Source organism: Triticum urartu, chromosome 5A (assembly GCF_056163025.1).
Source record: "Triticum urartu cultivar PI428250 chromosome 5A, HENAU_Tu73, whole genome shotgun sequence".
Lineage (NCBI taxonomy): Eukaryota > Viridiplantae > Streptophyta > Magnoliopsida > Poales > Poaceae > Triticum > Triticum urartu.
The window spans coordinates 658,253,740-658,267,805 of record NC_141877.1 but is presented as its reverse complement, the minus strand read 5'-3'; the positions used below and the strand labels follow the sequence as shown (position 1 = coordinate 658,267,805).

Here is a 14,066-nt window from a genome sequence, read left to right as displayed (position 1 = left end):
TGCTGTGATTGTTGTTCTGCTCCCCAAAAGGATTAATGCCATCCGCGCTTAAACCAAACCATACGTTCCTTGGGTCACCTGCAAACTGAGCCCAGTACTTTCTCTCGATTTTTCTTCACTGCGACCCGTCAGCGGGTGCTCTCAACTTCCCGTCTTTCTTACGGTCCTCACTGTGCCATCGCATCAACTTGGCATGCTCTTTGTTTCTGAACAGTCGTTTCAACCGTGGTATTATAGGAGCATACCACATCACCTTCGCAGGAACCCTCTTCCTGCGGGGCTCGCCCTCAACATCACCAGGGTCATCTCGTCTGATCTTATACCGCAATGCACCGCATACCAGGCATGCGTTCAAATCCTTGTATGCACCGCGGTAGAGGATGCAGTCATTAGGGCATGCATGTATCTTCTCCACCTCCAATCCTAGAGGGCATACGACCTTCTTTGCTGCGTATGTACTGTCGGGCAATTCGTTATCCTTTGGAAGCTTCTTCTTCAATACTTTTAGTAGCTTCTCAAATCCTTTGTCAGGCACAACATTCTCTGCATTCCACTACAGCAATTCCAGTACGGTACCGAGCTTTGTGTTGCCATCTCGCAATTGGGGTACAACCCTTTTTTGTGATCCTCTAACATGCGATCGAACTTCAGCTTCTCCTTTTCACTTTCGCACTTTTCCCTTGCATCAGCAATGACCCGGCGGAGATCATCATCGAGCATATCGTCCGGTTCCTCTTGATCTTCAGCTTCCTCTTGATCTTCAGCTTCCCCCGTTGCAGCATCACTGTATTCAGGGGGCACATAGTTGTCATCGTCCGCTTCTTCTTCGCTGTCTTCCATCATAACCCCTATTTCTCTGTGCTTCATCCAAACATTATAGTGTGGCATGAAACCCTTATAAAGCAGGTGGGTGTGAAGCATTTTCTTGTCAGAGTAAGACCTCCTATTCCCACAATCAGGGCATGGACAACACATAAAACCATTCTGCTTGTTTGCCTCAGCCACTTCGAGAAATTTACGCACGCCCTTAATGTACTCGGAGGTGTGTCTGTCACCGTACATCCATTGCCGGTTCATCTGCGTGCATTATATATAATTATGTGTGTCAAAAGTAAGAAAATTAGACAAGTATCTATCTAAAGTAAGATTTTTTTTCTTTCAGAAAGAAGATAAGAACAAGAGGCTCACCACGATGGTGCCGGCGACGAGATCGGCGCGGGTGATCGACGGCAGTGAAGACGAGGACGGGGCGTGACGGACCGCTAAACCTAGACAAATCTCAGAAAAATGGAGAGAAAGCTTAACTAGTGTGGCTCGGGCGTTTCATCGAACACCTCACATGCATAAGAGGTGAGCTAGAGCACCCAAATGCCCTTCCTCGCCGGCCAGGAAAAAAAAAGCACTGTGGAGTGCTCTACTCGCCGGCGATGGGGTATATATAGACAACTCATTTGTCCCAGTTCGTGGCTGGAACCGGGACTAAAGCCCAGCCTTTTGTCCCGGTTCGAGCCAAGAACCGGGACCAATGTTTGTGGGCCATGAGCGAGGCCCATTGGTCCCGGTTCGTGCCAGAACCAGGACAAATGGGTCCATATGAATCGGGACCAATGCCCACGATGCCCCGGCCGGCCCCCTGGGCTCACGAACCGGGACGAATGCATCCATTGGTCCTGGTTCATGGAAGAACTGGGACTAATGGGCTGGCCAGGCCCTAACGAAAGCCCCTTTTTCTACTAGTGGTGCCCAGCTTTTTATTGTCAGTTTCGTAATTCAGGTACAACAATTTCTTGTGATCCTCTAACATGCGTTGCAACTTCTTCTTCTCCTTTTCACTTGTGCAGTTTCTCTCTGCATCAGCAATGGCCCGACCTAGATCATCTGGCTCATCTGATACCTTTTCTTCAGCTTCTTTCCGCATTGCCAACTCAGATTCTTCCCGCATTACCGGCTCAGCTTCTTCCCCCATTATTGTATCATCGTATTCAGGGAACCCATGGTCAGGATAGCTATCGTCGTCCTCTTCTTCTTCATTGTCTTCCATCATAACCCCTCTTTCTCCGTGCTTGGTCCAACCATTATAGTGGGGCATGAAACCAGACTTAAATAGGTGGACGTGAATGGTTTTTAACTTAGAGTAATTCTGACCATTCTTACAGCCAGCACATGGACAAGGCATAAAACCATCTGCCCACTTGTTTGCCTCAGCCGCAAGCAGAAAAGTATGCACGCCATCAACGAAATGGGGAGAGCATCGGTCATCGCACATCCATTGCCGGCTCATCTTCATTACACAGCACCGAAAAGACCAAATCAATACAAGTTCATACATAAAGTTCATACAACACTTATTCTCATAAAACAAACATACAAATAACTCTCTAGCTAAAGCATTTAAATGCAACAACAAATGCAATCAAGATCGCAACTAAGGTAAAAATTGATCCAACAGCATAATGATACCAAGCCTAACTATTAATGGCATATTTTCTAATCTTTCTAATCTTCAAGCGCATTTTCTCTATCTTGATCTTGTGATCATCGACGACATCGGCAACATGCAACTCCAATTCCATCTTCTCCCCCTCAATTCTTTTCAATTTTTCTTTCAAATACTCGTTTTCTCTTTCAACTAAATTTAACCTCTCGACAATAGGGTCGGTTGGGATTTCCGGTTCACATACCTCCTAGATAAAAATATCTATGTCAACTTGATGGGCATAATTTGTCATAAACACGAAATGCAACAAATAGTTATAAAAGAAAATATATCACATCTGAATCATAACCCGGACGAGGGCCGACGGGGACAGATATCAAAACCATGGCACTATGAATAACAAACAACGTACGGGTAAGATAATTATACAAGTAACTATATATCTAAATCACACAAACATGATTTTTTTATATATAAAAAGATAAGAAAAAAGAGGCTCGCCCCACAAGGTGATGCCGGCGACAGGACGGTGCGGACGATCGACGGTGGTTAGGACGGATACGGGAAGGCACTAAGTAAACCACACCTACATATGCAAACTAAGAGTTATTTTGAGCTCAAATTGCATATAAATCAAATAAACTACCACATATAATTCCTCCCAAATTACTAAAACCCACAAATGAATCACTATATAAAGCATTGCAAGAGCTAATCTAGCAATGAGAGATGAAAGGACTAAGTTGCTTACATTTGTGATCACTTGAATGGATGCGAGCCTTCAAATCTTGACAAATTTTGGGCAAAATATGTGATGAGCTCGAGGTATAGAGGGAAAGAACAGAGAGGAGAGGGGAAAGGGGGGAAACAGAGCTCGCTCGCTCGCGGGTGGACGAAGGGTTTATATAGGACGACCTTTAGTACCGGTTCGTACCACCAACCAGTACTAAAGGTGCTGGAGGGGCCCCAGACTGTCAACATCCTGCCACCACTCTCTTTAGTACCGGTTCGTGGCACGAACCGGTGCCAAAGGTTCGGCACGAACCGGTACTAATGAGAGCGGCCCGCCTAGCCGCTGGAACCGGCACTAATGGTCACATTAGTGCCGGCTCAAATACGAACCGAAACTAATGAGTTGAACATTTGATATTTTTCTACCAGTGGCATGCCAAGGAGCAAGATGGAAAAGAGGTAGGCAAGACACAACTGACGTGCACACACATGGCACAGTTCCTAGCGCGGCTCGGCAAAAATCACAAAACACGACGTGCGGAGGCTGGAGGTGGAGGATGAACACACGTGTATGTGCTCTTTTCTTAAGCTTTTAACTAGTGGTGCGAGGAACAACTCACCTTTTAAGTTGGTCTTACACATCCTTCACAAGTGTGGTGGGACTAAACTTTTTACACACCTTGTCATGCATGAATGGGCCCTATGGGACTAAGATTTACTATGAACTAGATGATACCCCACACGTTGTTGCGGGATTATTTGCAATACATTTTGATGATACGTGATTTCTATAGAACGTGAATAGTGATACTACGAAAATTAAAATTGCAAATCCATATGCTTTATTGTGTTTGATTAATGTATTGTAAAATATCTAATATATGTTTGCATGTTGAGGTGGACATTTTCATGTGCATGAATGCATGTTGTGGTGGGCCTTTTGCCATGCATGTTGCTTGATGATGTGGCATGCTTGCATGTTGAGAGAAATATGTTAGTGGGGGCTAGCTATTTAGATATAGAAGATTATTGGCAATATTCTGAAATATTAAACGGGCTAGGCCTAATAATTTTGACGTATCCTTTCAATACAAATTTTATATATCTGATTGAAGACAGAAACACTCATGTATTTTTTTTTTAATTTTAGGCTCATGTATTTTCAGATATAAACACTCATGTATTTTTTTTTTCTTTTGAGCGGAAGAAAACAATTGCAGTAAAATGAAGCAGATATTTGGCTTGCAAAAGGCCAACACGGAGGCGGAGGCCGGCCTGCATGCACGCCGGCTTGTTGTTGTCCTCTCCCTTGGCGCCAAACAACCAAGAGAATAGAATAGAATGGAAGCTCCCTCCGAGCAGAGCACCAAACCATTTCTATCTTCCGATCCTCCAGCACTCATCTTCTACTGCCCATGGCCATGGACGGTCCCGACGGCTGGGTCTGGGTGCGCCGGCCGGCGGAGGAGGAATCGTGGCGTCCATGGACGGCTGAGGAGGAGGAGGAGCGGCCACTCAAGGTGGTGTTCTCGTCGCCGGCCGAGTACTTCACGGACGCGGCGCCGATCGGCAACGGCAGCCTCGGCGCCATGGTTTGGGGCGGGGTCTCCTCCGACAAGCTCCAGCTTAACCGTCCGTGATTCTCTAACCCACCTGCTTCATGAAACTGAGTTCAGAATTGTAGATCAAGGGTGTCTTGTTTTCTCAAGATAGCAAACTGAGTGTGAAATGCATGAATTAGATTTACCTTTGGTATATTGCCCCCGCCCCCGCCTGGACGCCCGCCAGGTGTTCGACAAAATGCACCGAGTGCTGTGCGGTGTGCAGTGTCCTCGCATAACCCCCTCGCCTTAACATCGTAAAGTTCAGTTCGGCTATGCCATGATTTGATGTTTTAAAGATGGCGGACAGAAATGATGTGCTCCAATCTTTCTCCTGCCAGATGATACACTATGGACCGGCGTGCCAGGGAACTACACCGACCCAAAGGGGCCGGGTGTACTTGCAGAGGTGAGGCAATTGGTCGACCAAGGAAGGTTCGCCGACGCCACGGCTTCAGCCAAGGGCCTTTTTGGTGGACAGTCTGAGGTATGTTGCATTCAGTTTTGCCTTTTTAAATATGTATACAATTCTTTGCTTGCTAAATACAGTATTCCAATGCATCTGAACTACTGTATGAAACTGATGATATTGCTCATGATACATACTCAGATAGTCAGATTTATACTTCTTTATTGATGCATTGATTCTTTTTCTGAAGGTATACCAACCTCTTGGTGACTTAAATATCGAGTTCAGCACCTCGGATGAGGTGTATGATTCTTACAAAAGAGAGCTTGATCTACATACGGCGACTGCTCTGGTCACATATGTCATCGGGGGAGTGCAGTACACAAGGGAGCACTTCTGCTCGAATCCACATCAAGTCATCGTCACCAGGTTCTCAGCAAGCACACCAGGCCATGTCTCCTGCACACTGTCCTTAAGCAGTCAGTTAAACCGCAGCGTCACTGTAACCAATGAAAACGGGATGATCATGGAAGGCATATGTCCAGGTCAGAGGCCTGCAATGAGAGAAAACGGTGGCGATAATGCAACTGGCATTAGGTTTACAGCTGCTCTGGGTTTGCAGATGGGTGGGAGCGCGGCAAAAGTTATAGTGCAGAATGACCAAAAGTTGAAGCTTGACAGTGCAGATTGGGTTGTTTTCATAGTTGCAGCAGCATCCTCATTCGACGGGCCACTTGTTAATCCTGCAGACTCTAAACTAGACCCCACGTCTCTAGCTCTCAGTACGCTGAATTACAGCAGGAACCTCACATTTGATCAGCTTAAAGCAGCCCATTTGGATGATTATCAGAGCCTTTTTAACCGTGTGACGTTGCAACTTTCACGAGGATTGAATGACGCATGCTCTTCGGTGATTCAGAAAGATAGACCAGAAGAAGTTGCTGAAGACATCAGAACATCAGCAGATAGAGTGAAGAGTTTCAGTACTGATGAGGATCCTTCTCTGGTTGAACTCTTATTTCAGTATGGTCGCTATCTCCTCATTTCCTGTTCTCGGCCTGGAACTCAGGTTTCTAATCTGCAAGGAATCTGGAGCCAAGATATTGCACCTGAGTGGGAGTAAGAGCTTTCTTCTCTAGATATAATTATTATTCTTTTGCCTCATACTTCCATTTTTTGATCTCAGTTTTCTAATCATTTTCAGTTGGTTATATGCTAAGTAAGAAGTATTAATGTAGTCCCTGCAGGGTGCGTACTGCGTACTATATGAATGTAGTATTGTATTGTTGGAAGTACTTACTCAAATTTAGATGTAATTTTGATATATCATGTAGTAGTACACAATCTCTAGGTCTAATTAGTACAGTTTATCTCTATATATGGATTACAAATATCTGCAGCAACAGGCTGGTTACTGACTTTACAAGTGGCACTGTAGTATTGTATTGTTGGTAGTACTTACTCGAATTTATGATGTTATTTCCATGAATCCTGTAGTGCACAATCTCTAGATATAATTATTACAGTTTGATCTCTATATATGGATTCTTTTCAAAAAAAATCTCTATATATGTATTTAAAATATTTGAAGTAACTAGCTGGTTATTGACTTACAAGTGGTACTGTAGTATTTATAATTTTATATGCTGTTTTGGCCTGTTTTTTATTGATTTAGCTAGTACTCACCTCATATACGTAACTGTGTGTACTACATGTATAAATAAAAGTAAATAACATTTGGACGCTTTCTTTATTTGATAGATCAATTTCAATTTGGGACTACTCAAGTTCATCTTTAATTTCAAGGTTCCATATTAGCTCAATATGTTGAACACTTTGCCTGCTTTTATTTTCAGTGCAGCTCCTCATCTGAACATAAATCTACAGATGAATTACTGGCCAGCACTTCCTTGCAACCTTAGCGAATGCCAAGAACCATTGTTTGATTTTCTAGGATCACTTGCGGTTAACGGGATTAAAACAGCAAAAGTAAGTTCTGGCTCTGATTACCCAGGATTGGAGCTGATGAAACATTTTAACATATTGACAGTTATTGCAACTTGTGCCTCAGTCATGAAAGGAAAGAGAAGTGACTGTGCACAAAGTGTTAAGTTAGTCTAGATGTATATGTCATACTGCAATATCTTCATGTTATTCTTTTCTTGGTACTTTGGACCATGCTGCAGTAAAATCTGGTAGTACAGTTCCGTTCAAACAATCAGTACCATTTATTCCATTTCGTAGAAATATTGAAGTTAAATTTCAGAAGCCTGTTTCCTTTGGCTTACTTACTGCGGGGAACTATGTGACTGTGGCAGGTCAATTACCAAGCAGGTGGATGGGTAACACATCATGTGTCGGATATATGGGCAAAATCATCGGCGTTCCTTAAGAATCCAAAGCATGCTGTGTGGCCCATGGGAGGAGCCTGGCTTTGCACACACCTATGGGAGCACTACCAGTTTTCAATGGACAAAGTAGGCACCAAATCGTTGTACTACTCTCTTATTTTAGTTCACTCTCCAGTGATGTTACTGTGCCCCAAACTTTAAGAAAAACAGATCCGAGTATTTGCAATCCTTGTCAGACATAAAAAATTAGAACAATAATCCTCAAACTACTTAGGAAAAATAGTTATTTGGTGGTTCGAAGGTGTGAAATATTTACTGTCTTGTAAGATATTTTTCAGGACTTTTTGGAAAACACAGCATATCCACTGCTGGAAGGCTGTGCCAACTTTTTGGTCGACTGGTTGATTGAAGGACCTGGAGGTTATCTGGAAACCAATCCCTCAACTTCTCCGGAGCATGCTTTCATAGCTCCTGATGGTAAACCAGCAAGCGTGAGTTACTCGACAACAATGGACATCTCAATCATCCGGGAGGTTTTCCTTGCAGTCCTTGCATCTGCGGAGGTAATTAAGCGACAATCACTTATGGTAACTAATTTGAGCACCTTGGGGTAATGACACATGTATGTACTGTAACCGGTCAATTATGTAGCTTTTGGGAAAAGCTGATATTGATTTGGTTGAGAGAATCAAGAAAGCGCTCCCAAGACTTCCTCCCATACAAATTGCAAGAGATCGTACTGTCATGGAGTGGGTAGGTGCTCAAAATACTAAGCTGCCTCCCCCCCCCCCCCCCCCCCCCCCCACCCTCTTTTGTAACGTATTATGTGTTGTAGAATGATTTGTGTCATACATGTTAATGCAGGCACTAGATTTTAAGGACCCAGAAGTCCAACATAGGCACCTGTCGCATCACTTTGGACTTTACCCTGGACATACTATAGCCATGGATAATGACCCTGATGTTTGTGAAGCTGTTGCCAATAGCCTTTACAAAAGAGGTTAGCTCAACTCAAAAGCTGGACATATTGGACTACTATTTGACACATTTTATCTAATTTATCTCATCTCTCCCTCTTGCTGACAGGTGAAGATGGCCCCGGATGGTCAACTACATGGAAAATGGCTTTGTGGGCGCGTCTTCTGAACAGTGAAAATGCATACAGAATGGTTTTAAAGCTGATCACCTTGGTTCCTCCCGGTGGTAAGGTTGAGTTTGAAGGAGGACTCTATACCAATCTGTGGACAGCACACCCGCCATTCCAAATAGACGCAAACTTCGGGTACATCGACCTCCCAACTCCTCACCATGGCATCTGAGTCTTCAGAAACTAAAGAAGCATTTCTGATCCCGCTCTTTCTGTTCTGACAGATTTGCAGCTGCCCTTGCTGAGATGTTGATCCAGAGCACACAGAGTGACCTTTATTTGCTCCCCGCTCTGCCGAGAGATAGGTGGCCCACGGGCAGCGTCAAAGGGCTGAAGGCCCGCGGTGATGTGACCGTCGACATCCGCTGGAAGGAAGGGGAGCTTCATGAAGCAGTGCTATGGTCGTCAAATGATCGAAATACAGTCGCAAGGCTGCATTATGGCAAAGAGGTTGCTGCTGTGACATTTCGTCGCGGTATTGTTTACAGGTTTTGTAGCGGATTGCGATGTCTGGAGACATGGCCACTCTGCAAATGACTGTCCCGTGCCGTGCACTTGAAAATGCTTGAATTAGTCATTTTTTCATTTTTCACTATTGGACACAATGGTACATCAAGGGACACAGTTACTGCCAGTTTGACTGGGGAGTGTGAGGACCAATTTATCTTAGCATTTTGTGACAAAAATGCTACTCATATATTGGAAATATGCTACTGCTCCTTCTTCAGCTTTTATTTACATTCTTTCATGGAGCATGGATAAAATTAGTTGAAGATTGTTAGGACGTGCTATATCACACCACAAAGAGCTGTAATGAGAAAATAAAATGGGGTAGTTCCTTACATGATAGTGAATAAAAAAATTCTTCTATTTCAAGGTTTGAATAATAATTTCAAGATTTCAGGGAAATATTTGAGACTCAAGTTTTCACAACTCGAAGCACCCAAATCTGGGTCAAGGGGACTTGAGCTCGGATCCGACGGTCCATTAGTAAAAGTGTGGGCGTGTTAGCACGAGTGTTTCTTTCTTTATTTTCTTTTCTTTTTTTCCATGGCCTGGTCACATTCCTGTAACTTGTAAAATTACCCTCTTCTTATATGCAAAAGAAGAGCTTCTTCTGCTAGTTCCAGTCAAAATATCACACCCTTGTTCCTTGATTTGCACCCTAGGCTCTCTACCATAGTTGAGAACAATCTATGATACGTACGCTGCGATCCTTGTTGGCCAGCAATCTTGACTTTGCAGGCAACACACGCACGAACCACCGAACCGACGACGAATCGCTCAATACAGCAACATGTTCTGCTTATCCTGCTTCTTTTGCGTCATGCCTCATATAAACAAGCGACACAGAAATCCCAAATCAGCAATGTGGAATGGAATAAAAAACCAGCCTAAGAGGGTAACAACATCTACGTCAGGTTATCCTATATATATACCTAAATAGTTGATCCACATTAACTCTAATTCTCTCAACATGCAGCCCTCCACCCTCCACATCACCAAATGTCCACAACAGCATCCACTAACACCATTGTGTATCACATGCATACCCCAATTTAATTGTTTTTTTTTGCGGAAACCTCAATTTAATTGTTGCAACTCCAATGGTCCAACGTACATGCATACTCTTTGTTCACACATAATTAATTTTGAAAATAATAGCTTTCGATTTAAGTCATTTTGTTCATGCATAAATATAATACATCCAAAAATAATCTTTTAATTTCCCGCAGCAACGTGCGGGGTAATCATGACCTAGTTTATATAAAGTGCACATCCACGTAAACTTATTTTTCACGCAGCTGCGTATGACACTAGCAGCAGTGAAGACTGGCAACAGACTGATAGGAAAAGCACAAGGCAAGGCAGCAGTGTGGCATCAGCAAATACATGCATTACACATATAGACTACTCAGCTCCTTCCTTCCTCTTGTTCCCTAGGACTGATGGAGTTCCCGCCCCTCGCGCCTCTGTTTCGTTGCGCCAACATCTGCACTCCAGCGACAGCAAACCAAAGCTTGTTATCAAGTCTTTGTGCATGGATTCAGAGGATACAGTAGTATCCTGTCCTGCTTTGCACAGCAAAAAGCCTTGTGAATAGCCTTTCTATTGATTGAACTCTCATGCCAAGTTCTCTTCCAAAACTTAATTTCCTGTTTGCATGTAACTGACAGGATCCATTCTGATGTCTCCATTTTGTCTGTCATTGCAGTACTAAGCCTGCAATGCAAACAGGTTTTACTATTGCTATGGAATGGGCTACACAATTCTCAGAAAAATGACAATGCGACCCACTTGTCGCCGAGTCTTGTGTAGCCAGAACATCTGTTGACTTCGGCTATCTTCACATCACTGGATAGTTCATCGAAGTGTAGTTCTACACAATCAAGGATTATACTTTGTACCAGAGTAGCACATCTAGCTTAATGCTGAATTTAGAAAATGTACTAGCCGTTGTGAAATATCAAAGACAGCTACATGCACTGTGAAGTAGCCAATGAGTTTTTCATCCTATCTATTTTACCTATCATTTACCAAGATATAGGAACTAACACATTCAGGACCATTATCTCAAGAGTCAAGATGTAACTACATCAATGAACTATCTCTAGTGCTTAAGAATAGCCAATCGAAATGAAAAATACTTACCTTACACCATTAGGTAGGAGATTTTTTTGTTAAGGAACCAGTGATTGCTTATGTCTAGTTAGATCATCGAGAGCGAACTAAGATCATGCTAAAGCCATGAGCTGTTGAATTAGTTGAAATGGCCGAAAACAGAGCCATTTTCCTGATGGCTCAAGGGTGCAACAGGATTACAGGAACCAGAAACTTGATTCTTGGCTACAAAAAGTCGATTAGAAATATCAACAGAGCCATTTAGGTGTACCTTCTTGGATTTTGTATTCTCCAAAGCATCAGTGAGTAGTTTCTCCAGTTTCTCTAGCTCATTAGCATCTGAGTCATCCGCATTGTTTTGAAGAGACCTTCAAGATTGCATATAATCAGCATTGGGCTAAACAGAGTAAATAACATACTAGTAGAAGGTACTGTGAAAGGCCTCGAGGGCTACCAGGAAGCAATCTCCTTAAGTCTTGACTGTATATTGGAAGGATCTTTATCCTGGTTCAGTACCAACATATCATGTCAGAGATATTTGGATATATATAGGCAATCTCGCTTAGAAAGAGTACATAAATAATTATAAAATTTTGGCTATCCTAGATACTGAATGCTGCAGTTACGACCTAGACCTGGATTATAGAAAATAAAGATGACTTGTTCAGATAAGCTAGTAGCTACACTAAAAAATATCATATTTGCATTCATTTTGCTGGTCATCTTGGTGCATAGTCAACATAATCCATGAGACACTTCATCATGCGTTGCGTAGTGCATTTCCATAGTAAATTCATATATATATATATATATATATATATATATATATAGAGAGAGAGAGAGAGAGAGAGAGAGAGAGACCGATTAAATCCACAGTATTATACTTGGCAGCTAAATGTTCCACTCCTAAACTAGCTCTAAGCTATGCACTAAGAAAAGCTAGAGAGATTAATTTACATTGTTGGTACTTGCACCGCCTTCATTCAGGTTCTTTCCGGCTCCTCCAAATGCCTGATAGCGGTCGTATGTATCTTCTATGCTGAAAACAAATGGATACCGTTAACGTTTGGAAACTGTACGTTCAAAGCTTTAGGCAGGCTTGGCTGGCAATTTCAAACACAGTTCTATCAAGGTACAGTGAGAAAATAATACTCCCTTCGATCCATATTAATTGCCGCTGGTTTAGTACCGATATAGCAACAAATTTGTTATAGGCAATTGTCTATATATATAACGATTATTGGAGCGGATATATATAGGTAAATAAATACACAAAGCACACCCTGCATATACCTGGAGGAGGCGTACTCGTAGAGCCTGCCGGCGGGGGAGAAGACGAGCAGCGCGACCTCGGCGTCGCAGAGGAGGCCGAGCTCGAAGGCCTTCTTGAAGAGGCCCGAGCGGCGCTTGGAGAAGCGCACCTGCCGGCTCGTCCGGTCCTCGATCCGCCGCAGCTCGACCGGCCCGCGCCGCGCCATCGCTCGCCTCCTCCTCCGGTTGCCGCTCGCTCGCTGGCGTACGTCTCTCGATGATTGGAGTGGATGGTGAGGGGAGCGGGCGAATATGAGAGAGAGGGACGGGACGGGGTCCTCCATGAGGTTGACGAACCACCAAACCAAGCTGCATGCATGTCCAGAAATATCTGCCGAAAGTGGTTAAATTACGTCAGGATAAGGATGCCGTTCAGGGCAGACTGCATGTCCCATGGCGCGATCGGATCTGAAACGGCCCCACGCCCTCCTTGCTGCATCTCTCGTGTCACCGTCACGTGCCAAGCCAGAAAATTCTAGGACTTTGCTCCGCTTCCTTTTTGATTTTTGTTGATTTTCGGTAACCCCGACCGATGACGCGAAAATTTTAATAAAAACAACATAAATCGATACTTTCACAAAACCACTTCCTGCATTAACTCAATCAATTCTTAGCTAAATCAAAACTTTTTTTACCTTTCCCTATCCATGCTCTCATCAAATTAAATATTACCAAAATTGATGTAAGATATATGTCCGACAAGATTGATGTTGCACGGGCAATTAGCTAGTGAGTTTGACAGCTCTATTATACCTACCACACGCACAAAGGATCTCTTCCATTCTTTTGAAGATTCCAAACACAAAGGACAACACCAGCCACACCCATGCATTTTCATGGGGCGTCTTCCCTCTCCCTCCTCAAATTATATGAAGTCAGTAAATGCTTCTCTAACTTTATGTTTAATCTTTTTGTTTCGCAAACCATTAGTCCAACCGACGACCCGGTTTCACCGTTGCTTCCATCGATCGGAAAAGAAACTATGTCCGTTTCTGGGAAGACATGCATCATGATGTCAAGGAAAATTACATGTTTCATCTAGCAAATCACAAATTATGTTTCTCTATGGGCTCGACACCATAAGAACATAGAGGAAAATAGTTTATGTTTTTTAAATGATTTATCTCACAACCATCGTATTCCTGGAAAAAGGAAAAGGGCATTGCTAGGGATCAGACTAACGATCAGAAGCATCGGGCTAGTGTGGCTTCTTCTTTTTTTTGCGGGTGAAAAATGTTAGAAAATTAGGCAAGTTCATGATTAATTCCAGTAAATAATTCATGACTAGAAGAGATACTAGCATGCAAAAATCTAGCAAACTAGAAGAACAGCAAGACATGCATAATAGCAGCAAACACGTAACAGTAGCTGTAGAAACAGACATGAACAGAGGATGTTGGACGTACTGATCGTTAGCTATTATGGGTGCGACGGTGTTGATGACGATGTTGGCGAC

General features: G+C 43.2%; 2 protein-coding genes across 5 annotated transcripts; one reads left to right on the top strand and one right to left on the bottom strand.

Moving 5' to 3' along the window:
• The first annotated feature begins 4,019 nt into the window (after positions 1–4,019).
• LOC125511437 (alpha-L-fucosidase 2-like) lies at positions 4,020–10,233 on the top strand. The gene is made up of 10 exons (XM_048676809.2): positions 4,020–4,801; positions 5,112–5,257; positions 5,430–6,298; positions 7,036–7,168; positions 7,498–7,656; positions 7,869–8,093; positions 8,182–8,283; positions 8,395–8,530; positions 8,617–8,812; positions 8,902–10,233. Exons 1-10 carry the CDS (start codon positions 4,585–4,587, stop codon positions 9,212–9,214), a joined length of 2,496 nt encoding a protein of 831 aa, XP_048532766.1. The 5' UTR covers positions 4,020–4,584; the 3' UTR covers positions 9,215–10,233.
• A 144-nt stretch (positions 10,234–10,377) lies between these two features.
• On the bottom strand, positions 10,378–12,928 carry LOC125511438 (MADS-box transcription factor 51). Of its 4 annotated transcripts, none has more exons than XM_048676812.2 (5): positions 12,593–12,925; positions 12,257–12,338; positions 11,754–11,803; positions 11,571–11,667; positions 10,378–10,749 (listed from the first exon to the last, which is right to left on the bottom strand). In XM_048676812.2, exons 1-5 carry the CDS (start codon positions 12,892–12,894, stop codon positions 10,705–10,707), a joined length of 576 nt encoding a protein of 191 aa, XP_048532769.1. In that variant the 5' UTR covers positions 12,895–12,925; the 3' UTR covers positions 10,378–10,704. The 4 variants fall into 4 exon arrangements, with proteins under 4 accessions (XP_048532769.1, XP_048532767.1, XP_048532770.1 ...); XM_048676810.2 differs by having other exon boundaries at positions 10,378–10,670; positions 12,593–12,924; XM_048676813.2 differs by lacking the exon at positions 10,378–10,749 and adding an exon at positions 10,976–11,057.
• Positions 12,929–14,066: the final 1,138 nt, after the last annotated feature.

Coding starts and splice junctions, on each gene's coding strand:
- LOC125511437 (XM_048676809.2), top strand. CDS start 4,585: ATGGCCATGGACGGTCCCGACGGCTGGGTCTGGGTGCGCCGGCCGGCG. Junction 5,258..5,429: donor TTTTTGGTGGACAGTCTGAG/GTATGTTGCATT, acceptor CTTTTTCTGAAG/GTATACCAACCTCTTGGTGA. Junction 8,531..8,616: donor CAATAGCCTTTACAAAAGAG/GTTAGCTCAACT, acceptor TCTTGCTGACAG/GTGAAGATGGCCCCGGATGG.
- LOC125511438 (XM_087522275.1), bottom strand. CDS start 12,894: ATGGAGGACCCCGTCCCGTCCCTCTCTCTCATATTCGCCCGCTCCCCT. Junction 12,339..12,592: donor TACGAGTACGCCTCCTCCAG/GTATATGCAGGG, acceptor ATTTGTTTTCAG/CATAGAAGATACATACGACC. Junction 11,804..12,256: donor GCGGTGCAAGTACCAACAAT/GTAAATTAATCT, acceptor GTACTGAACCAG/GATAAAGATCCTTCCAATAT.